At 39.0% G+C, this 24,085-nt stretch overlaps 1 protein-coding gene across 1 annotated transcript; it reads left to right on the top strand.

The window, feature by feature from the left end:
• Positions 1-1,798: 1,798 nt before the first annotated feature.
• LOC122642498 (cell division cycle 5-like protein) lies at positions 1,799-22,310 on the top strand. The gene is made up of 4 exons (XM_043835993.1): positions 1,799-2,373; positions 3,075-4,799; positions 20,299-20,580; positions 20,887-22,310. The coding sequence occupies exons 1-4, from the start codon at positions 2,197-2,199 to the stop codon at positions 22,132-22,134; spliced, it is 3,432 nt and encodes a 1,143-aa protein (XP_043691928.1). The 5' UTR covers positions 1,799-2,196; the 3' UTR covers positions 22,135-22,310.
• Positions 22,311-24,085: the final 1,775 nt, after the last annotated feature.

Genomic DNA, 24,085 nt, shown 5'->3' with positions numbered 1-24,085 from the left:
ATATCATGAAGTGTGTTAATTTTTTTCCTTTTAAAAAAAATATTTATTTAGAAGGCAAAAATGTAGCACAATAGTTGTTATCTGTCTTACATTCCATAAGAGTGGTTCAAGCGGCATGGAGGGATACTGTAGTCCACCTTATTGGTTGGATAGTTAGCATGACCTTGAATTGATTACATGTCAAATTTAATGGTTTATTTTAACCATATGGCTAATCTTGTAATTCATTTATCGGGTAAAATTTTTCCAAAATGACCAATTTTGATGAGCTCATAAGAACAACTCCAAATATATGCCACAAGGTTAATCCATTGGTACTCAATTTTATGGAGGTGTTGTCTATATCATCATTTGGTAATCAATTAAACTTTAATCCAATCAATTTTTCACATGTGGATGTATAAAACTTTGGAATCCGATTAAAATTAATCGTAATTTAAAGTAGACGATGAAAGCTTAATACATAATGGGAGACACAATTTAGATGAAATCCCAGTTTTGACACATGACTAATCCACAAATTGTAGAACTCATTAATGATCAGTTTACTTGAATTTTACTATCAAAGTGAATTATGCCAAAATGAAAATTTGATTTAGCTTACATACTTGCATTTTTTGTTGTTAGACAAGGGTGGTGCCACCATATTTACAACAAAGAGGGGTAAAAGGTGGGTGCATCTACAAAACAACCAAATGAAGATTAAAAAAATTGAATCGAGTTTCTCTATCAGATGATCACGATACTTCGCCAATAAGGAGGTGGGAGTGTAATAATGACCCAATAGTCCAATCATGAGGTCACTTTAGTCACGGTGAAGGAATTATTCCTTCCATGCAGATGAAGGAAAACTTCAACCTACAAACTTTTTTACCCTAATGGAAAACTTACTTGTGTGTGGATTACTCAATGTATTATCCTTAGAAAAATGTATGTTTCTAAATGTAGAAAGTTTTCCGCCATTGTGGGTGAAGGGAAACTACAGCCATTATGTTTATATGCTCTATCCTTATCATGGTTCGTAATATCGGATTGGATCGGTCGATATCTGTCAGATCGGATCAATATCGATTGAGGCCGATCCCGAGATTTGACAGATACAGAAAGGTTTGACTGGATCGTTCTTTGGATCAGCCGATCCGATCCAACTGAATATATATATATATATATATTTAAGTTTTTAAATTTTTTTTTATATTATTTAGACCAATATTGATCGATACCAACCGATATTGACCTATCCGATCCGAATAATATTGGCCGATCCAATCCTGAGATCAAAACATCCACTAACTTTGGCCGATACATGACCTGATCCATAAAAAAGTGATTTTGGGGGTTTTTTGATTGATCTTGACCGATTTGTATCAATTTGATCCCGATCCGAAAAGGTTTTGGCAATGATCAATACCGAGTCCGATACCTGGATTTTGAACCTTGAGCCCGATTGATGAAGTCAATAAAACCCTTCACTGTTTACCGATATCCTTTGCATCCCCATCCAAACCTCCTAGGTGAAGGGAGAAGTCTAGGAATTCTCACTTGACCATGGATGAAGGAAAACTGCCTCCTTTCCAAATAACCAAACAGCTGTTTGTGCTTGTACGGGTCTCAAAGAACGTAAACATAATACATTTGGCCTGACCGTGTCAACTAACATTCAAACCCTAACCGATCTTATGGTTCGATGACCGAACCGGTTTCCAAAATGGAGAGACCTTAACTGGGGATTTGGGGATCGAATCATATGCGGCGCCTCCGACTACGGCGTCCGTGAGGCAGCCAATAAAAACGTGGGAGAGAGCATATAGTTAAGGCCCGTTGAATTGATTGGGTACATATTGGCAGGAGGCGGCGCAGAGGATATGCTCGCGTCGTTTATACTTTTGGCTTCGCGGAGCGGTAAGATTTTTGCAGTAAGGGAACACCTCAAACCCTACGAGGGAGGAGACAGAGTTGCACAACGCGCTTTAAACAGTAGATTTTGGGGTGGGGGAGGGGGAGTCAGAGGGAGGTAGCTTTAATCTTCATTAGGATTAACGAGTTGCAGACAGCGCTGGTTTGGAAAATCCTCGATTGGGTCTCGTTTTCTTCTTCCTGAGCTGAAAGAGGTATACGAAGCTCTGTAATCTGATCTGCAAACTCTAAATCTTTAGTCATTAAGTAAGAAGCAGAGCGAAACAACAAAGAGTCAAGATGAGGATTATGATAAAGGGTGGTGTGTGGAAGAACACGGAAGATGAGATCCTCAAAGCGGCTGTTATGAAATATGGGAAGAATCAATGGGCTCGGATCTCTTCGCTTCTTGTCCGCAAGTCGGCGAAGCAGTGCAAGGCTCGGTGGTACGAGTGGCTCGATCCATCTATCAAAAAGGTTAGTGGTTGTGTTTCTTTAATCTCTCTAATTGTCTCATTTCGACAGGAACACTTTACATTCCGGGGACAGAAACACTTGAAATTTATAGTTGTCTCATTGCGACAGGAATACTTACTCCTCAGGGGACAGAAACTCTTGAAATGGTTGATCGATTAATCATATCTCCTTCATTTGCTACGATGTTTTCTATCCATTTCTTGATCTCCACAGGATCGGGTTACAGAGTTAATTCTCCCCAGGGGTGTGTGAAAAGGAAAATCCATGAAACCATTTGTCAAGGAGACTGTGAATCATTTGCATTCCGGTTTGATTCTTAGTTGTTTCTTGATAATGTCGGTTATTTAGAATTGTTCTGAAACTGATAGCTAAATTACTTGAGTACTACTATCAAAATTTCCAGTTTGACCAGAATGTGTTTATCCTTTTTATTCACATATCATGGTTTATATATGGTTTGCTTAAATTTAAGAAGGCTGGCCCTTTGTGATGTTCTCATTTTCCTTTCCTGTTGTCTGCTTCATTTTGGTTTGGTGATCATAGAGTGTCCAATTTGGTTGCATTGTTAGTCTTACTACTTTTCCTGTTTTTGTTATGCTGTGCTAGCCACTTCCTTTTTTCCCCTCCCCCTTTTGAGCTGCATGTTTTTGTCCCTTTACCCTATCCTGGATACGAATGACCCAATTCCCATAAATGTTCAGACTGAGTGGACCAGAGAAGAAGATGAGAAGCTGCTTCATCTTGCTAAACTCATGCCCACACAGTGGAGAACAATTGCCCCTATTGTGGGCCGAACTCCGTCTCAATGTCTTGAGCGGTATGAGAAACTACTCGATGCTGCCTGTGTCAAGGATGAAAACTATGAACCCAGTGATGACCCACGGAAATTGCGACCTGGTGAGATTGATCCAAACCCGGAATCCAAGCCTGCACGTCCAGACCCTGTTGATATGGATGAGGATGAAAAGGAAATGCTATCAGAAGCAAGGGCTCGGTTAGCAAACACCAGGGGAAAGAAGGCAAAGAGAAAAGCAAGGGAGAAACAGCTTGAAGAGGCCAGAAGGCTTGCTTCTTTACAGAAGAGGAGGGAATTAAAGGCAGCTGGCATTGACAATAGACATAGGAAGAGGAAAAGGAAGGGGATAGACTACAATGCAGAGATCCCCTTTGAGAAGAAACCACCACCTGGGTTTTTTGATGTTGCAGATGAAGAGAGATTAGTGGAACAGCCTAAGTTTCCAACAACCATTGAAGAACTTGAGGGGAAAAGGAGGGTTGACGTAGAAGCTCAATTAAGAAAGCAAGATACTGCAAAAAACAAAATTGCAGAGAGGCAGGATGGTCCTTCTGCTATATTACAAGTCAACAAGCTGAATGATCCTGAGACAGTTAGGAAGAGATCGAAACTGATGCTTCCTGCACCACAGATTTCGGATCATGAATTGGAAGAAATTGCGAAGATGGGCTATGCAAGTGACCTTATTGCAGGGAGTTTAGAACTTGCAGAAGGAAGTGGTGCTACACGGGCTCTTCTAGCAAATTATGCTCAGACGCCACGACAGGGAATGACTCCGCTGCGGACCCCTCAGAGAACACCTGCTGGGAAGGGTGATGCCATTATGATGGAAGCTGAAAATCTTGCAAGATTAAGGGAGTCGCAAACACCATTATTGGGTGGGGAGAATCCAGAATTGCACCCATCAGATTTTTCAGGTGTTACTCCTAAGAAAAGGGAGATTCAAACTCCAAACCCAATGGCTACTCCTTTATCAACACCTGGACCTATGGGTCTTACTCCAAGAATTGGCATGACTCCATCAAGGGATGGGTACTCTTTTGGTATGACTCCAAAAGGAACACCTATCAGAGATGAGCTTCATATAAATGAAATGGATATGCATGATAATGCAAAGCTTGAACTCCGTAGGCAAGCTGAGGTTAGAAGAAACTTGCGTTCTGGTTTAACCAATCTTCCACAGCCAAAAAATGAATACCAAATAGTCATCCAGCCGCCTCCAGAAGAAAATGAAGAGCCAGAAGATAAGATTGAAGAAGATATGTCAGATAGGATGGCTAGAGAAAAGGCAGAGGAAGAAGCAAGGCAGCAGGCATTGCTTCGAAAAAGATCAAAAGTGCTTCAGAGGGAACTGCCTAGACCTCCTGCTGCTTCATTGGAACTTGTTAAGAAATCATTGATGAGAGCTGATGAAGACAAGAGTTCTTTTGTCCCTCCTACTTCGATTGAGCAGGCTGATGAAATGATAAGAATGGAACTCCTGAATTTATTGGAGCATGATAATGCCAAGTTTCCACTTGAAGAAAAAGTAGATAAAGAGAAAAAGAAAGGCGTCAAGCGCTCTTCTAGTGGAAAGTCTGCTGTTTCAGTCCCAGAAATAGAAGACTTTGATGAAGATGAACTGAAAGAGGTATGCCTTATCTTCTATCCCCCTCTCCCCTAATTTAGTGTCTATGTGAGGTATGCACTATATTATTTATCACTTATTGTTTGCTAACATAACATGATCTAATCACTTTAATTGCCAATACATATTCCCATTTCTTATTCTGTATTTGAAAGTTATGAAATTTGGGTGTTTGCTTTATTTTTCCTTCTTCATATCCAAGGTCACTTTAACCATGTTGGCAGAATCGTGGGTTAGAAAGAGAGAATGAGAGAATGGAATAACTTGTTTTCATTGATAGGTAAGTCCCTCTGATGCAGAATTATCACCAAACTGGGCTTCTTTTATTAGGAATAAGTCTAGGGTTGGGATATATATATGTTAGGCCTTTGATCCCAAGGGTTTTCTATGTAGTAGGCCACTTTAATGAGCCTTAACTAGGGGTATATAGGTTGCATACGGGATTAGCCCAATACTTAGTTTATTTTTATGTTTTTTAATTGAATCGGTTCAAGTTGGTTGCATCCAATTGGTTCAATTTAAGTGATCATGTGACTTGGTTAAGTGGTCATGTGATGTAAGTTGGGCTGGATTAGGACTCTATAAGTCCAGCCATGTTTTGAGTCTATTTCCTTTAGTATTTTAGTTTTCTAGTTAGTTTAAGTTACCTAATTGGTTAAGGATTGGGTTAGGCCTTTCCTTTTTAGAGTAGAAACCTATTTTTTAGTCTTTTATATAAGGTTGTAAGAGGGCAAAGCCTTGAACACGAATTTAATTAATGAAAAAAGCTTTTGCTTGTTGGCTGTCATTGTTGTTGCTCCTATGCTCTTTGTGAGTGTGCATCCTTGTGGTTCTATCAAGGTGGAAAGGGATTGGTGAAATCTGATCGACTCCTTGCGCTGTGATGGCCGGGAGGATCCCAATTCGAAGGTGGTTCTGTCATTCACTTCTGTCCAAGCTGCTGCTAGTGGATTTCTGCTGCAACTTGTTCATTACTTTCTTCTTCTAATCCTCTACTCCCTTCCCCAGTTGATCCCCTTTATTTTTGCTTGAATTCCATTAAACCATAATTCCATTAAACTCTAGATCTTGCTGCTTAGCCATATTTGTCCATCAAAACCCTAATCCCCCATCCTTCATTAATTTCCCCAAAACCCATAGTCGATCCTGACGTACTGCCTAGTAATGTAGTCCTAGGTAGGAGTAGTCCCACTAGGAACCAGGGTAATAGGATCACCAAACAAGGCTGGCCGATTGGGACAGCTTAGGCTAATTAGGGCAGAATTAGGGTTGGGGTTAGGGTTAGGGTTTCGAGCTAGGGTTTTATTTGGTAATGATGTGCAGGTTTTTAGGAGTCTATTGGTGTAGGTTTGGATTGATTTGGATGAAATTGGAAATCTAGGGTTTCGGGTAGGAGGCCTTATGAAAATGGACTGTTTGTAAAATCTAGGGTTTAGGGGCAGATTTTAGGAAAGGGGCTTATAGGGTTTTAATATGCAGGTTTAGGGGATCCTAATGATGTAAAGAGATTAGGGTTTGAAGGGGTTGTAAAATTCTGCTGTTGGGGCAGAATCGGTTGCAGGTTTTAGGGTTTAATGGAGTGAGGGAATGGAGGGGTTAAAAGAAGAAATTGGGTGTCAAACTTACTGGAGATTCCATTGGCAGCAGTTTGAATAGATGTGAAGGATAGAGCCACCTTCGAATTGAAGAAGATCCTCCCAGCCGTCACGGCGTAAGGAGTCAACCGGATTCCACCAGTCCCTTTCCACCTTGATAGAACCACAAGGATGCACACTCTCAAGGAGCAACACTCAACAGAGCAGGGTAGTAGCAATGGCAGCAAACAAAAGCTTTTCATTAATCAAATTCGTGTACAATGCTGGCCTCCCTTACAAACTTATATAGAAGACTCAAAAATAGACTTAGACACTAAAAAGGAATGGCCTAATCCTATCCCTAACCTATTATGTAATTTAAATTGACTAGGAAACTAAAATATTAAAGGAAATAGACTCAAAACATGGCTGGACTTATAGAGTCCTAATCCAGCCCAACTTACATCACATGACCACTTAAGTTGTCACATGACTACTTAACCAAGTCACATGATTACTTAAATTGAACCAATTGGATGCAACCAATTTGAACCGGTTCAATTAGTAAACTTAAAAATAAACTAAGTATTGGGCTAATCCCGTATGCAACCTATGTACCCCTAGTTTAGGCTTATTAAAGTGGCCTAATACATAGAAAACCCTTGGGAACAAAGGCCCAACATGTATATAACCCAACTCTAGGCCTATTTCTAAAGAAATAAGCCCTATTTGGTGATGAATCTGCATTAACTCTCCCCAACTTGAAAAAATTCGTCCTCGAATTTTGTAGTGATGAGGGGGAATCAACATGTGATCAGCAGCTTTGACCATCCCCAGACAGAATTCTGGTGAAGCAGGAACATTGGGGATAAAATCTTCAAGGCGTGAAGCTTTCTATTCGAAGAACCATGGTGGCATAACAAACTTTATGTGTTCGTTTTCTGAATCAGCAGCAACTGTGAATGCCCTGTCCATAAAGTCTTCAGTGTTAGCAACCTTCGCATCTAATACTTGAGACACAAGCTCCACCTCTTCAAACACAGCATCTTGAATGCCAATAATTTCTTGTGGAGTGCTCTCAACTAACTTTTCATCTTCTACTGTTTCAGCTTTGTCTACTTTGTTCTCTTCAATGTATACCTCTTCAGTAGAATCTTCTACAATTGTGTTTTGGACCTCCACATCAATTTGATGGCCGAACTTCTCAATTATGATCTCAACTACTGGTGCAGCTTGGTCTACTTGAATTTCTTTAGCTATCGGTTTTTGAATCTCTTCAACACAAACTGCCTTAGTAGAATCTTCTGTTGGTACATCCGCCATTGGTGAAACTTCAAACATAGTCGATGGCACTTGCGTCTGAGTTGACATGTTCGGCAGTCCCTGTGGCTGTACAGTCGATGTGGTCACCTTTGGTTGTAACCCCTTTAGAGTAAACAAATGGTATAGATGGTGTTGATCAGGTAGGACACACAAGTTGTTTTCAGGTTCAATCCAACCTTGTCGCTCGTCCAACCAATTACAACCTACTGCAATAACGCTCCTTGGAGATGGTACTGGCTTACACCAAGCACTGTCAGAGTATGAGGAACACTCAAATTCAACAAAGACTTGATGTGTAGGCATGATGCAAATCTCTCCTGACTGGGACAACATATCCACCACGGATTGTGAAATAATGTTGTTATGTCGCCTCTCATCAACAACTAATATGGCTGTGCTCCCATTGGGTAGACGAACCCGGGTCTTGAAAACGAAGGGAGATGGGTCTTTCGAGGCTTGGTTGGAGCTTCCCTCTGCCATAGTTCTAATACCAATTTAATGTAGTCCTAGGTAGGAGTAGTCCCACTAGGAACCAGGGTAATAGGATCACCAAACAAGGCTGGCCGATTGGGACAACTTAGGCTAATTAGGGCAGAATTAGGGTTAGGGTTAGGGTTTCGAGCTAGGGTTTTATTTGGTAATGATGTGCAGGTTTTTAAGAGTCTATTGGTGTAGGTTTGGATTGATTTGGATGAAATTGAAAATCTAGGGTTTAGGGGCAGATTTTAGGAAAGGGGCTTATAAGGTTTTAATAAGCAGGTTTAGGGGATCCTAATGATGTAAAGAGATTAGGGTTTGAAGGGGTTGTAAAATTCTGCTGTCTGGGCGTAATCGGTTGCGTTTTAGGGTTTAATGGAGTGAGGGAATGGAGGGATTAGAAGAAGAAATTGGGTGTCAAACTTATGGAGATTCCACCGGCAGCCTTGAACAGATGTGAAGGATAGAACCACCTTCGAATTGAAGAAGATCCTCCCACCGTCACGGCATAAGGAGTTAACCGGATTCCACCAGTCCCTTTCCACCTTGATAGAACCACAAGGATGCACACCCACAAGGAGCAACACTCAACAGAGCAGGGCAACAACAATGGCAGCAAACAAAAGCTTTTCATTAATCAAATTTGTGTACGATGCTGGCCTCCCTTACAAACTTATATAGAAGACTCAAAAATAGACTTATACACTAAAAAAGAATGGCCTAATTCTATCCCTAACCTATTATGTAATTTAAATTGACTAGGAAACTAAAATATTAAAGGAAATAGACTCAAAACATGGCTGGACTTATAGAGTTCTAATCCAGCCCAACTTACATCACATGACCACTTAAGTTGTCACATGACCACTTAACCAAGTCACATGATCACTTAAATTGAACCAATTGGATGCAAACAATTTGAACCGATTCAATTAGAAAACATAAAAATAAACTAAGTATTGGGCTAATCCCGTATGCAACCTATGTACCCCTAGTTTAGGCTCATTAAAGTGGCCTAATACATAGAAAACCCTTGGGAACAAAGGCCCAACATGTATATAACCCAACTCTAGGCCTATTTCTAAAGAAATAAGCCCTATTTGGTGATAAATCGGCATCACCCAGTTTTACAGAAATTTCAAAACACTTAAAACTCTATAATACCTACATTATTAGAGTCCTATAAACCTGCCTAGCCATACCCCCTAAGCCCCCCTTCTGGTATCCTAACCTAAGCCCTAGATTTGACCTAAAACTGCAATTCTGTCCTACTGAAACTGCAGAACCAACAGCCCCTTAGTTCCTTGTTATTGGTCTTGGTTTAATTGGCTTCTAGTAAGGCTTTACCCTATTTAGAACTACATTACCCTTTATTTATAATAGAGAGGAAAGTTACAAAGGGACTGAAATAGGCGATGTGGGACTAAAACCCACATAGCCGACTTAAACTTAATAACTTAAGAATAAAACTACCCCAAAAGGACCAGAATACCCCCACAATATTCTGGATTACATATTCCAACATTCACCCTCAAGCTGGATTATACAAATAAGTAAAGAAAGAAGATCCAGCTTGAACTAAAAAAAAAAGAACTCCTAATAATGCTAACACTCCCCCTCAAGTTGGCGCATATAAGGTACTAATGCCCAACTTGAACAAAATGGGAAAAAACTAAGTTGTAGCAGAATCCAGCTTGACATATGAATGCAGCTCCCAAATAAACCTTCATGAACTTGAAAAAATAGATCTTCAAAACTTGGGCGGACTTGATCAGCAAACCGGGATTGGAATGTCTTCCAAAAAGGCAGCTTTCACCAATCTTCTATTTCTGTCCAGTGATGAATCTCTGAATGATAATCTTGAAGATAATTAACTAGGGTAGTGAGCAGATGAATCAAGCAATAGAAAAGATTAAGCAGCGGAAAAAATCAACCCAACTGGCCAACTGTGGAACCTCATATGGGCAAGCAATAACCAAACATCTTCAATACTTTAATACCAATCTCCTCCTTATGGCAAACTCAACCCAATAATGACGGATACCTAATAGCAATGGTGAAAACACTGATCTTCTATGTTTTGCACCAAGTGTTCCTGCAAGTTCTGCTTTCTGCAATGGCTACAAGTATACTATACATAATCCCCCCCTCACGTGTAGTAGTACATGTGAACAGAAAATGGAGATGATGTAAGAAACAGTGCAAAAGTATAATATTCTAGAATTTTCCAATTGGTGCTAAGGGTAATGGAAAGAGAAGAAATGGCAATTTAGAGAATACCATAAACTTCCAAAGTGGTTATGGGTATATGCCAAAGGTATGATATGGGAGGTGGTGAAGTGAAAAGAAGCAGTGGGATAATGAATTATGGAAAAAAACAATGCAACATAGAAATTGTCTACCATCTTCAAACGATCAAACAAACACTTTTGATGGAAACTCCTGCAGGGGAGAAACACCTAACTCCAATAGTCAAATTTGAAAAGTATATAGATCTGATTTGGAGTAAGGAAAGGCTCCAATCTTCAAGGCTTGATCAATCTTCAAACAAGGAAGAACAAGTGTGCAAAACTCCAATTTATAAACTCTCACATGCTAAATAGAACTGACGAAGATATCTGGACAGAATTGATGTAATAAGCTTCAACAAAAACTTGGATTAGATTTGAATTAGTGAATATTGCTAGGCTCAAGCTCCAAAAGTAAGCTGGATATGAACCAATAGAAGAGCTTCACATAACTGAATAGGTTTGTAGTTGCAACCAATAACCTTGGAACACACTGTTGTAATCCCAAATAAGCTGATCTCCAGGGTAGTAGATTCGAGTCTTCAACAATGAAAGAAATTTGATCTCCAATAGAAGGATACTTAGTCTCAATGATAGGGCAGCAGTAGTCCACATAAAGGTAGCAATATCATGTCAACTAGTCATGCTTACAGAAGCCAATCAATAGAACCAGCAAATATAAGATAATAACTCAGCAGATCCAATAGGTAGTTGAAGCAGCCAGCCACATAGGAATCAGTAAAATAGGTTGATAATTGGAAAAATCGAGCCATAAGATGAACCTGAATTTTTTCAATAATAAATCCATGATTGATGCTGAAACTTGGGTCGAATTCTCCTCTGATGGTGATAAAAGTCCCCTAAAAAAATCAGCAAGATAAGACATCCCTTCCCCTAAGATTGATTAAAGTCAGGGTTTTGTAAAAAACCCTGAAAGTTGAGATCGATTGTAGGGAAGGGGACTTAAAAAAATAATTTGATGATGTATTTGAATAGATGCTGTCCTCTGCGGCTTGAATGGATCTCCAATATGAATAACCAATCTCTATTTGTGTTTGAGACTTGATCTTCAAGAGGGAGAAACACAAAAAATTGCAGAAAAAATAGGACAACGGCTATCTTGTGTAATAGAACTTCTTCAAGCCATGAATAGTTGAAGTAGAATGTCCCTCTTGATGGTAGAAACACCTCTAAAAAACTCCAGCAGCAGCAAGCAACCCTAACCCTAAAATCGATATGTGCCACGGTTTTGTAAAACCTTGAAAAGGAGGATCGATTGGGGTTAGGGGTCTTCAAACACTTGGAAAAAGGCTAATACTGAGGTTGAGTGGTCCTTGTAGTTGGAGTAATCAGCCCTCAAAAAATTAGCAAAAACTGAAACCTGAAAGTCAGGGTTTTTAGTAGGTAACCAAATTAGCAGGTTAAGGAAGTTTTGCTGTAGTAGTAGGGAATCACCCCAAAAAATTCAGCTGCATCGGAAAAGGGAAACCCTAAAATCAATTGGGGTCAGGGTTTTTCAAAACCCTGACAAGTTGAGATCGATTAGGGTAGGGGCTGGAATGGTTAATGAGAGATGGAGAAAAAGAGAAAAAAGGAAGTAGGACATTGGAATAAGGTAGTAAGGTGCTAGAAAAGGGTGCATAGGAGGATCAGCCATCTTTAGTGATAGAAATCAGATCTCCAGAAAATTCTGGAAAGCTCCAATATTGCAGGTATGGTTTTAGCAAATTTCGAACAGAATTTTTTTTATAAAAAAAGGTAGTATGGGAGGAGGGCAGCAACTAAATCATTGGATGCTTTGATTACCTCATTAGTGTTGCCTCCTTACAAGGATGAGAAGAAGAAAAAAAACAGAAGAAGGAGAAACCGAGAGAGAGAGAGAAAGGTGGGAGAAGTTGATTGAAGAGAAGAAGGTTTTTTTTTTTTTTTCTCTTTTTCTAACCTAGATCAGACCTGCTCTGATAACATGTTGGCAAATCGTGGGTTAGAAAGAGAGAATGAGAGAATGGAATAACTTGTTTTCATTGATAGGTAAGCCCCTCTATTTATAACAGAGGGGAAAATTACAAAGGGATTGAAATAGGCGATATGGGACTAAAACCCACATAACCGACTTAAACTTAATAACTTAAGAATAAAACTACCCCAAAAGGATCAGAATACCCCCACAGTATTCTGGATTACATATTCCAATAGGTATGCCTTATCATCTATCCCCCTCTCCCTTACTTTAATGTCTATGTGAGGTATGCACTAGATTATTTAGCACTTATTGTTTGCTAACATAACATGATCTAATCACTTTAATTGCCAATACATATTCCTATTTCTTATTCTGTATTTGAAAGTTATAAATTTTGGGGTTTGCTTTATTTTTCCTTCTTCATATCCAAGGTTACTGTTTCTTACAGAAGGGTGGCAACTATGGCCTTTTTTGCTTGGATTCTTATATATTTTTGTTGATATATTGGGAATTGGCAAAAGTATTTGGTTTCATTTATTTTTAAAATTTAAATGTGTTGAAATTCAAAATTTGCAGAGCCCACTTATCCTCCTCCCCGGCTCCCCATCCCCACCCCCCCCCCCAAAAAAAAGAAGCAAAAAGAGAGAGCGTAACCTGTTCTGTTTGTGTGAAAGGTTAGTAGGAACAAAATGCATAATATGACTGTGATACATATTGAGATTTATTTGTATGTGGTACGCACCTCTATGTTATGTGCTGGTATTATACCAATGCACTCATTAAGTTTATTTTCACTCGCTTTGAAGTGATGTTAATTGTAGTTCAACCTTATTTCTCCATCTAGAAAGAAACAGCTGATTATTTTATGTACTTGTTGATGAGGAGTTTTGTTTGAATAATTGACATCTCATGTCTTTACATACCAATGGGATTTCCATTGCCCTGATTATTGCTTCTGGTTAGAGACCCCTGAGAAAATGGGTGGGTTACGTGACTTCTATAATTGCCACTTAGAAGCTCGATTTAAATGTTTGGCGAAATCAAACCGTACTTCTGGAATCAGTTTTGGAATAGGGTATAGTTGTTTTTAGTAAAAAAAGGCTGATCTTGACTTGGTTTTTAATTCTACCAAAATTAAAGTTATAGTTTGAGTCATGAAGGTGCACTCGCTGTTTTTGTTGCATACAACTCCAGTCCCCTCCCTTTTAATTTGATGCGTTGCTTGTTGGTTAACCATCATCCAATATGAAGATCTTTTGATCAAACAGTGAACATGTTGAGCTTCTTTGTTCAAGTTGATGGATTTTCTGGATTTATGTTAAAATGGATCAGTCTAAATTTTTGCTGGCTGTCAACCTAACAACATCCTCCTTATTATTTGAGCTTGGGACCAGCATTGCCGAAAAATATTAATGAAATTTAGAGATATCAAGTTTATGAACTTCGATCTTGGTGTGAGTGGTTATTGGTTACATCTAAGGGGTAAATAGAAAGTGGAAAAGGAAGTTTGAAATCAAAGGCTTATTTTGGTTGCGCTGCAGGAAAACAGTTCTGTGAGATATTCTGTTCTATTAAATCTTAATATTGAATAAACTACTCCTAAGTTCCTTGGAAACCTCATGGCTAGCTTTAGATATTGTTCAAAAAGGACATTGATACGAATAACAAGTTTCGGCATCTTACATGGACACAGAATGTTTGACATGAATTTTTTTTTTACAAATGAACTGTTCCATCCCAACTGACAAAATTCTTGCCAAAAGTCTAAGATGGCTAATTCACATATTGGGAAAGGATGCTTTGGATAGTTGAGCTGTAAGCTTAAGCTACACGTTTTGTCTCCAAAAAGATGGCTAACCAAGTTATCAGAGGGCTTTGAAGATAAGGCGTTGTTTCATAGTGACTATCCTTCATAACTTGAATTGTTTCTTGATTTTCAATTGCCAATTCACAGTAAATTCGATGCAGTAGCATCATCTGCTCCCGTGAGCCACTATGCGTGGGAGTGACGTTTGCTCGCTAGAGATCATGGGGTGTCAATCCCGTGCATATCTCTTATAATAATCATTGTGATAGGCTGAACAAGGGAAGAAAGATATTCTACTGAAGGGTGAGAATTTTAGGCTTTTAGCACAGTTTGAGTTAGGGGAAAGGTTCTCTGAGTCACTGGGGCAGGGTACGATAGCACCTTTGTGTCTCTCTCTCCTCCTCACATGAAATGACCTTTCTGTCCTCCTATGTAAGATACCGTTCTGTCACACCTTATTGGTGTGCTCCCCTATGCCTCTTGCTCAGAGAACCCTCCCCCTTTGAGTTAATAGGGGTTTATTTTTTGATCTCTTCTAACATTAACGGGGTGTGGTTGTGGGGATTACTTGGAGAGTGAGTTAATAATTTTTTTTGGATAGGCGAGTCATGTTATAAGATTTATGCAAAGAAGTAGAGTTCATAGCAGGGTTTTAGGTATCAATAGGTATTGTATTGTATCGGTTTATTTGTATCAGTATCGGTGGACATCTATATGATACTTGCCGATATGATACATATTTTTCAAAAAATGTTTATATCGATAGATACGGTCTAATACAGGTAAATAGACTTGATACGCCTTCTTTAAAAGCGCAAAACGGAAACCGTGAGTGAGATATGAAATTGAGAGCAACCAAAGGCCTTGGAAACTTGTTTTTCGCTTTGATATGAGTTAGTGGAAATCATCTAACATAAAAAGTGACCCTAATCTTCAACATTTCTAGAAGTTTTGGGGACTTACAGTGCTCAAATCACGGATCGAAACAGATTTGGGGGAAAAGTGCCCCCCCCCCTCTGTTATGCATCACTAGATTAGGTAAAAACAATTCAAATCCTTGCATCAAGCTGATATATATTTACATACTGCATAATAAGGTGTTTTATGCTTCAAACTGTATTTTATATGTATCATAAGCACATCCATGCATTTCTTAACCATTTCCATTTTTATCTTTAAGAGGGCGGATCTTGGTGCAGTGGTAAGGTTGCTCCATTGTGACCAAGTGGTCACGGGTTCGAGTCTGGAAACAGCCTCTCTGTGAAAGCAGGGGTAAGGCTGTGTACATTATGACCCTCCCCAGACCCCGCAGTGGTGGGAGCCTTGTGCACTGGGTACGCCCTTTTTTTCCTTTCATATCTTTAGCATATCTTGCGTCTCTCTAATACAATACGTCTCTTAAAATCACCTCTCCGATATGATATCCGATACTGATTCTTAAATCCTTGGTTCATAGGTGCTTATTTGTTGAGCGGTCTTTTAATATTAAAGAGGTCTGGTCATGGGGAGTGGTGGTGGTAGTAGAGTCAGTCTAGGATTTATGTAATGTAGTTGATTTGATTTGGTTTAGGGAAGTTTCAGTCATCTAGTCAGAGAAGATTGCATAGGCACATGTTTTTAGTGTCTTTCTTATACCTTATTATTTCTGGGTCTATAATTACAGATTATGGGTTACTTTGTAGTCAGTTAGTTTCGAATAGAACTTTAAGGGCTGTGTTTGATAAAGTTCTTCGTCAAGAACAGGTGTTCTTTCTCCAAACGTTTTTTGCTGTTCTTAGCCTGTGTTAAAGTCACCACATTGGGGGTACATGACCCATATGTACCATGGGGGTACATATGTGCCATGTACACTTTACACCTCACCTTCTATTTCCTAAACTTTCTATTTCTCTTAGGTTTCTATTTCTGTGTAATTTGGTTTAGGAAGGTTTCTCTTCCATGTGATGTAATCTTTCTCTTGGAAAGAGGGAAAATGGGGAGAAAAGGAGAGAAAATCTGGGAAAAAATGGAGGGAAAAAGAAGTGGCAGCGACAGCCACTGTGCTTCTGGAGTTGCAGAAAATTAGAAAGCAAGATGGAACAAAGCACAACTCCAATTATACTAAAGAACAAACTCCTTCTGAAGGTCATGCCCGCCAAAGACGTCTAGGAATTCATCAAACGAGTGACTGATGTTAACAATGATTTTGGAAGCCCTTATTTGCGCTGTTTAATTGATAGTTCATCCTACTTAAAGCTTTTTCTAAATGAATTCAGATGCCTGGAGGACTCTTATGAGATTTCTTATTTTATACAAAATCCTTACAATAAAGAATCAAATAAACAAATTTTGAAGTTCAAAAAAAAGAAGCTGGCAGAGTTGCAGAAGAAGAAGACGGTGGCAGCAGCTGGGGTTGTAGTGGCTGCTGGAGGGGCAGAAAAATAGAAGCGGTAGCCACTGTGCTGCTGAAGTTGCAAGGGTGCTGGAGTCGCAGGGAAAAAAAAGAATAAGAAGAACCTGTCCTGCTGCCACCGCCACTGATGGTTCAGCTGCTTCAACCACGGCCGCCTCTCTCTTCCGGCATCAAAGAGGAAGTCAAAGAGCTGTAAATGTAATGAAAGGTTAAAAAGATATATTTTCTGATTTTTTAAGTAAAAGAAGGAATTTTAAATTTTACGTACAACCTCCATAAAAGTTACATCTTAAAAGATTAAAGGAGTTTCATATTTTACATGTTACCCCCCGCCCCCTCATTTGTATGTGCAACCTAGCGCCTTGGGTTGCCTTGTTGCCGTGACAACTATGGTTTGTACTCATTTCTATTTTAAGATTATCTAATAAATCTCTGTTGTTGTTCTATCCCCCCATAAAAGAAAAATTCCTCTACTGTAATTCCCAACACTTCGTAAGCTTTCAAACCAAAAAAAGAAAAAAGAAAAAAAGAAGAGAGTTCTATCAAACAAATTAAAGCATGGTTACAAAATCGTTGGCTGAGCAATTCAACCTCTTGCCTTTATTTATAATTAAAGCATGGTTACAAAATAGTAAATCCCTAATTGGCTATTGGGAAGGATTACAACATAGAAACCAACAGAAATATAGAAACTAAATCTAATTGAAAGGAAACAAAGTACTGAAATAGAAACTTGAGAAAATAGAGACTTCTAAATAAAAGCTAAGCAACTAAAATAGAAACTCTAACTTAGTTAAGACTAATGAGGACTGAAATAACAAAAAAGGAAACAAAATCTTATAGAATCTGTCCCATCGGTCCTTGAGTGTCTTGCTGTCCAAGGCTTCTAGAATATTGGAAAATAGAAGCACACATAATCTAAGTTTGGCTCACAACACATACGTGAACAGTGTCACGTGAATAGAAACTCGTGGTCATAGTGCTAAAATTCGTTTCTTCTCGGTCGAGATTTCGAGAATTTCGAGTATCTTGGTCGAGTCGAAACGAAATGCAACATCGAATTGAAAAATGCAATATTTCGAATATTTAGGAAATTTTGGTCGTCTCGTTTCGGAAATTTCGGAAATCTCGGTAATTTCGGTCATTTCATTTCGGAAATCTTGGTCATTTTTTGCATTTTACACCCACAGAAAAAAATACCATATTTCGAAGAAATTTTGTCAAAATTTCGGTATCTCGGAAATTTCGGTCTGACCGAAACACCGAAACAAAACGAGTTTTAGTACTATGCTCGTGGTACTGTTTGCATGAACGCTAACTTTTTTTTTTTTGGAATTCTGTATTCGTCCCTTCTCTTCTTCATGCTTCCATCTAGACTGGGGCTGCCTTATGTGATACTCCATCAAACCAACAAAAACCTGCCACATCATCAGACCAGGCTGCTTCCCACAACAGTTGAATCCCACATTTACACTGGACTGGTTTTGAGGCCTTCTTCCTGTTACACATGAACCTGTGATCTACATCACATTAACTTATTGAAACAAATAAAGTGCTTGTCCTCTAAATTAAACTGCATGTTCCAATGGAAACCAAGATTAAAAAATAATTTGACTAACCTTATCATGCCAGATAAGTCACCTAAAGGGCTTATTTTATTGGAAATAAGCTATGGGTTGGGTAATGTATGTGTTGGGCCTTTGATAACATGGGTTTTTGTTGTAATGGGCCACCTTAATGGGACTAAAATATAGGTAAAAACTAGGAAACGGGATTTATTTCATTAGTTTAATTAGAGTCCTGTTTTCAGTTAGTTTCTTAGTCAGTTTATGTTACCTTATTAGTTAAGGATTGGGTTAGGCCTTTCCTTTTTAGCGTTTGAGTCTTCTATATAAATTTGTAAGAGGCTACAACCTTGTACACGAATTTGATAAACATAGCTTTGTGCTTTGCTCTGTGAGAAAGTATGATGAGATGCCATTGGTGGGAGGCCGTTTGAGAGAGACCCGAGTCTCAGAGAGACTACACTATCTTCTTCTCCCCTTCTTCGATTTCTTTTTTTTAATTATTCTGAAGTTTCCTGCAAGTCTGCGAACTGATCAAAGTATTTACTGTTGCTAGACAAGTTTGTGATCCTCTTGTGGACTGGTTATTACTTGTGACTAGTCTACATCACTGTATGGCCAAGCAATGGGTAGCGAGACCAAGGTGGTGTTCAGCACTACTTCCCATTGTAGTTTTCTTGGATTTGTTTTAGCTATTGTTTTGGGTGGGTGGTTTTTATCTCTGTATTTTTTTTCGGGTAGGGTGTGGATCACTATGCTCTTTATTATGGGTTGTACCATAGTTGTCAAGGTGATTTTCCAGGACCTAGGCAACCAACTGCCTAGTTTTCTAGGCCCCTAGGGTACCAAAATCTATCGGAAAGGGGGAAAATGGGGAGAAAAAGAGAGAAAAGTGGGGGAAATGGAGGAAAAAAAGAAGTGGCAGCGACAGCCACTGTTGTGCTGGAGTTGCAGAAAATTTGAAAGCAAGATGGAACAATACACAGCTCCAATTATACTAAAGAACAAACTCCTTCGGAAGGTCATGCCCGCCGAAGACGGCAAGGAATTCATCAAATGAGTGACTGATGTTAACACTGATTTTGGAAGCCCTTATTTGCGCTGTTTAATTGATAGTTCATCCTACTTAAAGCTTTTCCCGAATGAATTCAGATGCTTGGGTGACTCTCTAAGATTTCTTATTTTATACAAAATCCTTGCAATAAAGAATCAAATAAACAAAATTTGAAGTTCCAACAAAAGAAGCTGCCAGAGTTGCAGAAGAAGACGGTGGCAGCAGCCGGGGTTGTAGTGGCTGCCGGAGTTGCAGAAAAATAGAAGCGGTAGGCACTGTGCTGCTGAAGTTGCAAGGGTGCTGGAGTCGCAGAAAAAAAACCGGAATAAGAAGAACCTGTCCTACTGCAACCGCCATTGATGGTCTCGCTGCTTCAACCACGGCCGCATCTCTCTTCCGGCATCAAAGAGGAAGTTGAAGAGCTGTAAACGTGATGAAAGGTTAAAAAGATGTATTATTTTTAAGTAAAAGAAGTAAGTTTTAAATTTTATATACAACCTCCTTAAAAGAGTAAAGGAGTTTCATATTTTACATGTTAACCCCATCTCTTTTGTATGTTCATGCCTTGGCAACCTAGCGGCTTGGGTTGCCTTGTTGCCGTGATAACTATGGGTTGTACTCATTTCTCTTTTAAGATTATCTAATAAATCTCTGTTGTTGTTCTATTTCCTCCCCCCCCCCCCGGTGGGAAAAGAAATCCTCTACTGTATTTCCCAACACTTTGTAAGCTTTGAACTCCCCCAGAAAAGAAAAAGAAAAAGAAGAAAGTTCTAACAAACAAATTTTGTTTGTTTGTATTGTTATCATCAAGCTTCATGTTGGGCCCGCTTCTTAAGCTGTTAATCTGGCCCAGTCTGGCCTTGGTTTGGTTTCTTATCTGTCCCAAACACAGCCCAGGGTCTGAAAAGATCAGCTGATTCAGACTTGTTGGTTGGTTTTTAGTTTATCCTGAACCTAATAGCTGTTTGTCCATGTCTGGGAAATGATTAGAATTGTATGAACATATTTAGTAGAGTTGCCCTACAGACTACACTTTAAGTGTTTTCGACAATTTTGCAGGCTGATTCATTTATACAGGAAGAGAGTCAGTTTCTTCGAGTGGCGATGGGGCATGAGAACGAGTCTTTCAACGAATTTATTGAAGCACACAAGACATCTCTAAAAGATCTGATGTTTTTCCCTACACGTAATGCTTATGGTCTCTCCAGTGTTGCTGGAAACATGGAGAAACTTGCTGCAATGCAGAACGAATTTGAAAATGTCAAAAAGAAAATGGATGATGAAGCTAAGATGGCACAACGCCTTGAGCAGAAGATAAAACTTCTTACTCATGGATATCAGGTATGGTGAGAAATGCCTGCTGAATTGTTACTTTCACTATCATTGTCATTATCATAACTCCTACAGTTTTCTTTTGCCTATCATTGATTACTGTAATTTGGAACTTTATAATAATGAATTAACAGCTCTTGTTACCAGCATTTTTTTATTATTCCGAAGATCCTTTTTCCACTTTTTCTTTTGACATTTAAATTTTTTTTGAAAATAATTCTGTTACCAGCATTTTTATAGATCTTGTTAGTTCTCTTCAGAAGCTTTAAAAATTCACAGGTTACTGAGTGGTTGGGTTTTATTTTGTGTCTGCAGATGCGGGCTGGAAAACTTTGGTCCCAAATTGAGGCCACCTACAAGCAGATGGATACTGCTGGTACAGAAGTTCAATGCTTCCAAGCTTTACAAAAGCAAGAGCAGTTGGCGGCAGTTAACAGGATCAACAGATTCTTGGAGGAAGTAAAGAAGCAGCAGGAGCTGGAGAAAACTCTACAAAGGCGCTATGAGAAGATGATTGAAGAACAAGATAGGATGCAAAGGCTCCTAGAAGAGTACAGACTACAAGCTCAAAAACAGGAAGAAATTGCAGCAAAGAATCGTGCTCTTGAATTGTTGGAGCCTGTTACAAATCAAACTGACATGCCATCTTCTGTGGAAGTGAATGAGACCTCTATGTCAGTTGACCATCAACGTGATGGAGCTCCTATTGAGCAAGTCGATGCTGCCTTAGAACAACCAATTCATCCGAGCCCAATGGATGCTGATGGGGTTGAGCAGTCACGTACAGGCATGGATCTAGATGTAATCCATGGTGATGCTAGTGCTCTTGAGTTGTTGGAGCCTGTTACAAATCAAACTGACATGCCAAGCACAAAATCTACTGAACCTATAGCTTCTTTGGAAGTGAATGAGACCTCTATGTCAGGTGACCATCAACGTGATGGAGCTCCTATTGAGCAAGTCGATGCTGCCCTAGAACAACCAATTCATTCAAGCCTAAAGGATGCTGATGGGGTTGTGTTGATTAATGGGAATGAAGCCCCTATTCCAAGTGATACTCAACCCCCAAGTGCTGATGGTTTCCACCCAAGTGGTGTCTTGTCCCAAAGCCATACTATACCTATGGAAGAATCCGTTGACAATGGTGATGCTCTTTCAAGTTCTATTGGTGCACAGAGGACCAAGATGATGGTTGACCAATTGGACCAGATAGCTGATGGCACCAGCAACAATTTTGAAGTTGTAACGGAGGAGGTACATGTAATTCCTCATTGTAGTACTTTGGAGTCCAAGGCATCAGCGGAGGATCATCATGCTGTTACAGAAGCAGGGAAACCAGATGGTGTTATTATCAAACCAGATGAAGGTTTTCAGGAGACGACAAATGATGGTTATGGTAATGGAGATTTCAAGCTGGTTTCTACTAGTGAAGGTTATGTGGTTAATTCAGATGGGGACACAACAGGGAAAACCATGGATGCAGTTGGTGTAAATGAAAATGTTGATGGTAAAGATCTGGTATCTGGTTCAGATGGGGGGGGATCTCAATCACAAGCCTGCTGAAACTGTGGCTACTCTCAATGATACGGAACAGGCAACAGCAATGTCGGACGAGTGATGAGGTTTTTCTGTGTAATGATATCCTTCTGAGGAAAGCACATTATATAACAGCTCACTGTGCACCATTTGATGGTTTCTTAGGAATGACAAAGGCGTCAAGGCTAGATTCACTTGCTTAATCATTCTGGGTAAGTGGATCATCCGTGGTTGATGCAATTTTTCCATTTGGAGTCCATTATATGTCGCTGTTAAAAGAGTGGGGAAGAGAGTTAAATGCTGTCATAAACTTGGTTGTATTTGCGATATCATGAAATTGAGACTGTCAAGACTCAAGTTGATGGCTTTGTGAAAAGAAAATGCTTTAGGGGGAGTTTAATAAATTCTATACTTTGTGGGATCAGGTTCTCATCTTAGCAAGAGATACAAAACCTGTCTTCTTTATTTTGGTTTTGTTGATGAGAGAGATGGTTAAACCTCCAAAATTTTTGTACGCAGCTTAAAAATGATAAGTAATTTCCCTGGGATGGTGTGCCCTAACCATTGAATAGAATGGTTATGCTTTGAAATGATAGCACCAGATGTTGCGTTTTTCGACTTTTGACATAATTAACTCTGTTGCGGAAAGAAAAAAAGGCCAAATGTTCTCTGTGTTGGGGTGCAAGTTGTGCTCAGACACATGGGATTGGTGAATGACTACCCTGCCCCTTGAATGGCAGACCCATGTGTCTGGGGCACTGTAGCACAGAGAATATTAGCCCTTCAAAAAAGGGTAAATTACATGTCACCCCTGGTTTAGATCCCAATAGGCCAATATGATAAATTAGTTCCTACTTTGTTTTATGCTGTTAAGTAATGATGTCAGCCAATTAAATAAATTTAAATCTCTAATCTACCCTTGACCAATGTTGAAGATGAAGGAAGGGTAGTATTGTAAATTTAATTCTAATGTTTTTGTACAAGGGTAAAATAGTCCTTTTACACCAATAACTAACAGCAGACTAACACCGTTACTGTAGAGAGGGTGATTTGAGTTTTTTCAAAAACCAGGGGGTGATCTGAGTTTCATTTGAAAATCAGGGGGTGATGTGTAATTAACCCAAAAAAAAAAAATATTAACTCCGTTTGATTGCACGGGGAATTGGGAAGGAGGATTCAAACCTAAAAAAGAAATTTGTATAATTATTATTTAACATGATTGTATAAAATACTTAAATTTCTTACCATATTTAGTAATGATACTTTTTAGATGTATTTTTTATTTTACATTTTAAATCCACAAAAGAATTTAAAAAAAAAAAAAAGAAATTTAATAACCAAATATAGAATAATTTGAAGTTAGTGATATCATCATGTGGGTTAGTTAATAATTACAAAAATTTTCATTTTAGGTTTGAAAATTTCATTTCCCTTCCCTTAACTTAACATTGTGATGAACGGAAATAAGAAAAATTTGTTTCTTCTAATAATATTTTTCAAAATCTGTCTTTCTAAGGTTATGTTTTCCCAATACTTGGGTGCAATGGGTAAGGTTGTTCTACTGCGATAGGAAGGCTGGCTGCATTTATTATGATCCTCCCCAGACCATGCATTGGCAGCTTAGTGCATAAGTTGCGCTCCTTTTTTCAATAAATTTTTGCAGAGCATTTTCTTTCACCCACAGTGAAGGGTTTACCCACAAATTTAAGATCATCGTTACTTCCCTCACATGTTAAAGGTCCAAAATGTCCTTCACTGTACCTTGGCAATCGATACCATCCAAGCGAACTGATGGCTCTGCTTCAAGATCCACTGTGTTCTAATGAAATGAAGTTATCTATGGGACCCATCATTTGAATATTATTGGTGTGCATGGATTATAGCTAAAAGCAAAAATTAGGCATGTAAATGGATACAGAAATTCGAATCCGATCCGCATTCGTATTTGTTTAGGGACATCCGTATTCGTTGAGAAATA

Source organism: Telopea speciosissima, chromosome 10, assembly GCF_018873765.1.
Source record: "Telopea speciosissima isolate NSW1024214 ecotype Mountain lineage chromosome 10, Tspe_v1, whole genome shotgun sequence".
Lineage (NCBI taxonomy): Eukaryota > Viridiplantae > Streptophyta > Magnoliopsida > Proteales > Proteaceae > Telopea > Telopea speciosissima.
This window is presented reverse-complemented; position numbering and strand designations above follow the sequence as displayed.